This window comes from Theropithecus gelada, chromosome 11 (assembly GCF_003255815.1).
Source record: "Theropithecus gelada isolate Dixy chromosome 11, Tgel_1.0, whole genome shotgun sequence".
Lineage (NCBI taxonomy): Eukaryota > Metazoa > Chordata > Mammalia > Primates > Cercopithecidae > Theropithecus > Theropithecus gelada.
This window is the reverse complement of record NC_037679.1, coordinates 66,339,045-66,346,839: the sequence shown is the minus strand read 5'-3', so window position 1 is coordinate 66,346,839 and position 7,795 is coordinate 66,339,045. Positions and strand designations below refer to the sequence as shown.

The window sequence follows — 7,795 nt, the reverse complement described above, 5'->3', positions numbered from 1 at the left end:
AGAAATTTTCAAGGAAATGCTAAGATAGAAGGTAGGGAAAGAAGAGGTGCCTTTTAAAGGTTCTTAATGTCAACACCTGCTTAATAGTGCCACCTTGCCCATCCTCTTTCCCTAAGAGAACTTCCCCCAGCAGCAGGTATGTTCCCTGCCATTATGGGCTGTGACAGGATTGTATTTGTGTTCTCACCTCAATAACAACCATTGTGAGGAGGGGCAGATGGTCACATTGTTTTAGTCAGAATAAACATTATGCCAAAGAGGCCTTTCTGATGAAAGAACAGTGTCTGGGTGATATTAGAAGTGAGACTATCTCTGAGGAGTTCTGGGTATACACAATGCTGTTTCTAAAAATTCTTCATGTTAAGAGCTCTGTCGTTTTCTCGTGAACAGCAAGCACTGGGTACAAAGGGCTCCCATGTCTTTTTACCTACTCTGTTAGAGAATCTTCCCAGCCTAATTCTGATTCTGTCTGGTTCCAGTTTGTGGAACCAGGGCCTTCTGCATGGCAGTGTGCAGTAGGTGCTCAGTAAGTGGTGGATTTGTATTAGGTAGGAACTTCCTTCCCCTCTTGCTTCATGTTCCAAGTGGAGGGACCGCCATTAGAGTAACACTTCTGCCCTCTCTCCCCAGAGGAGGAGTGATTTATCTGCTTGGTAAATGTAAGATAAGGAGGTGAGCTGGCTCAGCTCTCTCTCTCCCCCACCCTACCCCGCTCCCCACTCTCAGGGCCAGATGCTTGTAAAGCATTATCATCAGCTCTAAACCTATCAGCCCTTGTAGGAGAGGCCTGCATTTTGGGAATTAAGTTCAGTACTGGGAAGTGTTAGCAAGCAATTTGGCTAAATCTAAGCCATGCTTATTGTTTTATCAGTAGTAAAGCTGACATTTTAACCTCCATCTGCCTGACTCCTTGGGGTTCCTCTCAATTAAGAACTCAGGCAGGGAATGCGGTGTCATTTATTAGCTCCCTAAATCCCAACAGTTCAAGTTCCCAACTCGAAGACAAGGCCTTCCCAATGTGGTTCACCCATCTCTCCAGGCTTAGCCCATACTACTGCCTGCCTTTTTATCCTTGAAAAACATCAGGGTCATTCTTTTGTACCCCTTGCTATTTTATGTTTTTATGCCTTTATGTTATTTTTTTTTCTGTCTGCATCCTCATTGACCTCCACTCTACTACCCCATCTGCTAATGCATATCCACTGATCTGTCCTAATGCCTCATTTCAGGGAACACATCCAGGAAGTCTTCCCTGATTGTCACCTTCCCACCATTCCTTACTCAGTTTTGGTCTCCCATAGGAATAAAGCTCTGAGATGAACACGCTTACCATATTGTTTTAAAAATCTCTCTCTCACCACTAGATTGTGAGCATATTAAATAGAGACTAAGTGTTCTTCATTCAGAAACTTTCACAGAAGACATACACAGTAAATGTGTGTTAAATCAATGCATGAATTAGTCAAGAGTAGGCGATACCCAGTGCTGAGACCAGGCTGAACTGGGAAAGGTATTTACACCAAGAGATGAGGAGCAGAATCAAGGTGATAGCCAAGGAGATAGGGCCAACTGTATAGTCCACAGAGCAAGGACAAAGTGAGCAGAGGTAAATACAAATGGACAGGAGAAAGAAGAAGCTGAAAAGGAAAATAGTGCACAGAATGATTAAGGACAAGTGATATAGAGCTAAAATCGTGAGGGACAAATGAACCCTAATGTCAGGTGCACGGTCTAGGGAGGAATGGAAGCTTAAAGCAAGAATTTGGTGACAGTGGAGTGCAGAAAATAATCACAGGAGTGAGAAGAAGGAGGTGTGGATCCTAGTCCCAGCTTTACCACTAAAAACTTGGGTGATCTTGGATAAATCTTTTCTTTTTCCTGGGAGAAAGTTTTCTCATCTGCAAACTTAAACTGCGTGTCTTATGTCACTTCTAAGTTCCCTTCCAGCTTGAACGTATCATGGTCCTCCAACAACCATTCCACAGTATGATGGGGGAGAATTCTTCTGTTACACAAATAATATATAATTTTTATAAATATATAAACATATATTTTACATGTAAATATATTATAATATTGAATCTCCATTTTATTCTTTCTATTTCATCAACCAAGGGTGTTTCTTTTATATTGACCTCAGTTCTTCTTCTGAAATCAAGGAGATGAAACTTCATTATTTTTTGAGATCCTTTCTAGATATAAAATGCTTATTGTTCTGTAATTTTCTTTGTTCATTGAACACTTACTCTTTGTTCCTCTTTGTGTGTGGCACTGTGGCACTCTCTGTTCTGAATAAATCTATAATCCAGTTGAAACAACAACATCTTCAAAGTGATTGAGAGAAAGTTAGATAACTTAGTGCTAAATTGTGTGTTATAGACTCTAACAAATTGACAGAAATAAGGAAGATGAAGGGCAGCTGAAGATATTAAGGATATAAGGAAGATTTCCTGGAGGAAGAGGGCCTGCCAGGGTAGGAAAAAGATAGAGATGAAAGGATGGATGGATGGATGGATGGATGGATGGATGGATGGATGGAATAGGAAATAGGATATTATTTTCTTTCTTTTGTTCTTTTTTTACTTTATTTTATATGTATTTTTTGAGACAGGGTCTTGCTCTGACACACAGTCTGGAGTGCAGTGGCACCATCTCAGCTCACTGCAACCTCTGTTTCCTGGGCTCAGGCAATTCTCCCATCTCAGCCTCCTGAGTAGCCACCATGTTGGCTAATTTTTGTATGTTTAGTAGAGATGGGGTTTCTCCATGTTGTCCATGCTGGTGCTTGGACTCCTGTGCTCAAGTGATCTGCCTGCCCTGGCCTCCCAAAGTGCTGGGATTACAAGCGTGAGCCACCGCACCTGGCCATAACAGGATATTCTTTTTTCTTTTTCCAAAAAAAAAAAAAAAAATCTTTATGTTTCTTTACTAGAGCAAGATTCCTGATCAGTATACAGTGATGTGTTTACTAAACAGAGACCTGTGCAGAAATTACATACTATCTATCTAGATAGGTTGTTACATTTTTGCCTATTGATGGAATAGTTCCGTTTATCAAGTTTTATACATCAAAAAGCTTTTGAATTTCACCAGACTGTCCATTAATTCACCTCTGAAAAAGTGGCATTTAATTTCAGCTACTATATTTACAGCATTAAAAAGCTTATGCACTAAGGTGCTTCTCTGCACAATGGCATTGAGCAGACAAAGCTGAGTCCATTATCCCACCCAGATTCATGTAGTCACATTTGAGAGCTTTATACCAGAGAGCAGGGACAGTTACTGCTAACCATCGCAGACTTCTTACTCTGAGAGCCTATCTTCTTGGCCACATTCTATATAGCCAATGAAGACGTGCCAGCAACCGTCCCATGTATAACTTGGCATTAGAGCACCAGGTCTGTTGGATGGTGGTGGCAGGCACTATTATTTTATATCCAGGTAAAACGCCAATTTTAAAAACTTACACTTGGAAATAAAAATCAAAGGCAGAATATACTCAGAAAGTATTCAGCAATCTGGTATCTCAAATGATGTGAATACTTTCAGAAACCAATGGCAAATTTTACCCACGTTTCCCAGCTATGGAGATATTAATACATTGACTCAAATCCCGTTACTCAATTCACATAACCCTGAGGTCATCCTCCAAAGTGCGTATCAAAAAATAGGAAGTTAGAGTGACAGAGTTTGAAAGTGATGTTATACAAGTCAAACTTGGAAGGTCATAGTAAGGATACCTATGCTGAGAGAAAAGCATCAAATCCTTTGTGTACACATTTAGTTTTATTGTAACAAAGCAACTTGTACGCTTTTAACGTTTAAAACTAAGCATCATCTTTGCTTTCCAGTGAAACAAAAAGAAAATTTAAAAATAAACAGGGACAACATTTCAATAGAGAATGTCAATTCCAAATAAGATCCCACAGGTTCTGCTGATTCTCCCACTGAGTGGCAGGGCTCAAGTCATCATCAGGAGATAATTTATTTTAAAAGTGTCATCTTAAACTGCAAGGATGTCTGTCAAATATCACAATTAAACATGCCAAAGGAGAAGCCATGTTGTCAAAATGCCCACTTAACCCACCCAAACATCTCAAACCCACCCTTTGCTGACCTTCTATAACCCCATTTTTTAAAATTTCTTTTTCTTTTTTTAAACAAGAGAAAGTAGACAGATATATGTTGGTAAATGCTAACTGTCCATATTCACATAGAGACACAGTGTATTCTCTGAGCCCAAAAAACAGAGAACGGAGGAAAAAAGCTAGAATTATACGCACCACTACACAGGGGCCTAGCACCCTCCAGCTTCCAGCAGAGCGAAGGGAGCGGGCTTTTCTTTTTTCCCGCAGAGCTCGGTGGTGTTGATTCCATACCGTTTTTATTCAGATAGTAAGCAATAAAAATGAATTTCGAGCAGAAAGGGGTAGAGACTTCCCACTGTATTCTGCTCAAGGTATTTCCCCCAAAATAAGTTGAGGAAAGAGACCTCAAGAACAGGGTGACTGAGAGAGAAAACAACAACAACAACAACAACAACAAAACTGCAACTTGCTCCCAGGGACTGGAGAAAATTTTTAAAAAAGGAAAGTTAGAATCTCTCAGTGTTCTATTAGTCATCTTCTCCTTCATCCCCCTCTCCTTCCTTTCCTTCATCATCATCTTCTTCACCTTCATCCTCACTCCCTTCTTCATCAATATCTTCTAATCCTTCCTCGTCTTCTTCATCATCACCATCTTCTGCTCCTTCTTCTTCGTCGTCCATATCAGGAACCAAGTAGTACAGTAATGGTTTTGGCCAAATGTCATCTTCAATGACCTCTCCTAACTCATCAGCACCTGCATCAGAATGGTCAATAAACCAGGTAAAGAAGCTCTCTGGTTCTTCATGCTGCCTCTTTCTGCTGTCTTTCTTCTGCATTTGACTTGAACATTTCGTCAAATCCTTTCCAGATTTCCATTTGATTTCAGTGGAATTTGAAGATAGATCACCATTCTCATTCAGATGAAATTCTTTGGAGAGAACTTTATTTTCAAAGTAAGGATTTTCATCCACCCTGAATGTGCCCGATCAAGTTTGATCTCGGAAGCTAAGCAGGGTCAGGCCTGGTTAGTACTTGGGTGGAATTAGGATATTCTTCATAAGAGGTATAGCCCAAGCAAAGGTAAAAATATAGAACAATCATGCTTGTGTATGGGCTCCTCATGGAAACCTGCTCTGCTAGAATTAGGAGAGTGGGGAGGGATGGAAGCTAATATTTTTTGTGCTCCTACTTGTGCTAGGTGCTTGCAGCTCATATGTTTTGGGGTGTTTGCTCTCCTGCAGGCCCTCTCTCTAGGAATCATCCCCATACAGAGCTGAAAGGGTAGGCCTGGAGCCATGTTTGTGCCATTTGTCCAGTCTCACATCCTGATCACGAATCACTGGACCATGGGTGAACACTGGATCTAAGCTCAGTTGATCCAGTTCTTCTCCCAGAAACATGGCACTAGACACAGAAAAACTAACCCAGTGGACTTCCTATGGAAAGCTGGAGTGTAGAAAAGTCCAGAGTGGGAAATAGTGAGAGGTAGAAGGGAATTGAAGAAAGCTGAGATCAGTCCGCACAGCGTAGAGAAGGGAAAATGTACACAGAGAAATACACAGGATGTTGTAAGAAAGATTCAGTAGCTCCTGGGAGATGGCACATGTGCCTAGATTCCAACAATTTGGTTCCTGGTTTCTCTCCTGAGGATGCTATATTTCATTTCTTATTCCTTGATTTCAGTTGAATTAGTTTAAGTGCTTTCCTGTTCCTTACGATAAAAATAGCCTTGGCCAAGACAGTTTGTTCACATTTTTTCAGATTATCCTCTTAACAATTCATTGAAATAGATATCACTTCCACATTATTAATATGGATATCAAGGCTTAGAGCGGCAATGTGACCTGCCTATATGCATTTGGTTGATAATGGTTGAGCTAAGAGTGAAACCCAGGCCTGCCTGGCTCTAAACACCTTACACTTCTCCCTAAGGGACCTTGGCCAGTGTTTGAATCAACAGTTGATCCCAAAACACTTTGTCTGTAACTGCACAAGACACCTTCACTTCTGATGCTGTGTCTATTCAGGGCCAATTTGTTAACTTTTAGTCATTCTGAGATTCTCCTGTGGAGGTTCAAGCCCAGAAAGCTTATTTAATACATGAATTCAGAATTTGTAAGAAGTCAGATGCTGTATTTATGGCTCTTACTGAGTCAAATTCAATGCAATCCTATCCTTAAAAAATATCCAGATTCTAGTGAATAAAGAGAAACTGGTCAAGATTAGTAGAATTTTTCCAAATCAAGAAAATTAAGAATGTCTTTAATTTGGGGGCCAGCTAAGTAATTTGTTCATCCTAAACAATACTCACTGAATGGTTGATATGCCTCTTATATTTTAATAACCCATTACAAATATACCTTCTTTGCACAATCTATATTCTAGTCATAGTCAACTCTTACAGTTCTTTCAAATACCATGCTACTAGAACCTCTATGCCATAATATGTGTGAAAATTAATTTTCCTTCCCCTATCCGTCTGGAAAACTTCCACTCTTTAGGATTCAGCTGAAGGTGTTGCCTCCTCCACAAAACCGTCCACTAACTCTTAGCCTCATGAGGTTAGTAGATCTTTCCACTATGGCCCCAGGAAACCCCGACCTTAACTCTCATCACTGCATTGTAATTGTCTCTTTGCAGTTGAAGTGACATGTTCTTCTCACTCTCATGCCAGGCCACTCTCTTTCCTTTCTAATTTCTACTTCCTCCTCATCTCTTATCTAATAGGAGATGAATTGCTAATCTAATGAACTTGAGATATTGATTGGACTACATTTCATTAGTGAGTAAGGTTGCCATGGTCAAGACCACTCTATCCTTCCTGTAGAAACTCAGGACTTTCCTACCCTTCCCCTACCATCAAAGAAGGTCTGGGATGTGACTCAGGCAACCTCCTTTTCCTTCTATTTCTCTCCTGTACAGTTGGTAAAGTAAGAGATCATGTAGCCATGTGTGTGATGGAGGTGAGGCAGCTCTACCCCACAGGCCCAGCCATTCTCCCCACATCTTTGTGCCAGCATCTTCACCTGTGCATGCCTAGGTAAGCCAGGTGGGTTACATACTACCAGCTATGCTATCTTTTTGGAGGGAAAGAAATAGGAAACCCTACTTCAGTTTCCCAGCTGAAGTCAAGTGGTCCAGCTCTGGGTACCAGGAATGAGGGCATGAGTGGTGATGAGGTCATTGAGTACCTGCCCATACACTAACAAAGTGGAACTTGCTTTTCATTTAGATCTGTTTCCTTGTAAACTCTAGACTGTTGTAGTCAGCATTCTGGGCTAGGAGACTCGGAGCAGAGTTTGGCACTCAAACTCCATCCCACAACCCCCATTACACACTTTTTAGTGAAATATTCTAACCCAGTGGGTTTTGACCCTGGCTACACATTAAAATCACCTTCTATACCAGAAATCCAGATGACTCTAACACGTGGCTAAATTTGAGAGCCCTTGCAAAGGAGAGCTTCACAGTCTCCCCCATCCCGCCCTAACCGAGGGCATGAGTTCTGCTATAAGGTGGTGGAAGGAAGCTTCAGGCAACAGTAGATTTGAATAGAGCTCAGAGTGAATTGAGTTCACCTCTCTGTGCCATAGACCCATCATCTATAAAATAAGAGGATTCACTGAGAACTCTTGACATTTTGGGAGTCATAGACACCTTTGAAATTTTCATGAAAGCTATGTGCATCTCCTCAAAAAAATGAACAT

General features: G+C 40.9%; 1 protein-coding gene across 1 annotated transcript; it reads right to left on the bottom strand.

Moving 5' to 3' along the window:
- Positions 1–4,615: 4,615 nt before the first annotated feature.
- Positions 4,616–7,568, bottom strand: LOC112634958 (protein SET-like). Its single transcript, XM_025402848.1, has 2 exons — positions 7,516–7,568; positions 4,616–5,060 (listed from the first exon to the last, which is right to left on the bottom strand). Exons 1-2 carry the CDS (start codon positions 7,566–7,568, stop codon positions 4,616–4,618), a joined length of 498 nt encoding a protein of 165 aa, XP_025258633.1.
- Between the last annotated feature and the right edge of the window lie 227 nt (positions 7,569–7,795).

Coding starts and splice junctions, on each gene's coding strand:
- LOC112634958 (XM_025402848.1), bottom strand. CDS start 7,568: ATGGGGGAGACTGTGAAGCTCTCCTTTGCAAGGGCTCTCAAATTTAGC. Junction 5,061..7,515: donor GCTCTCAAATTTAGCCACGT/GTTAGAGTCATC, acceptor GGGCACATTCAG/GGTGGATGAAAATCCTTACT.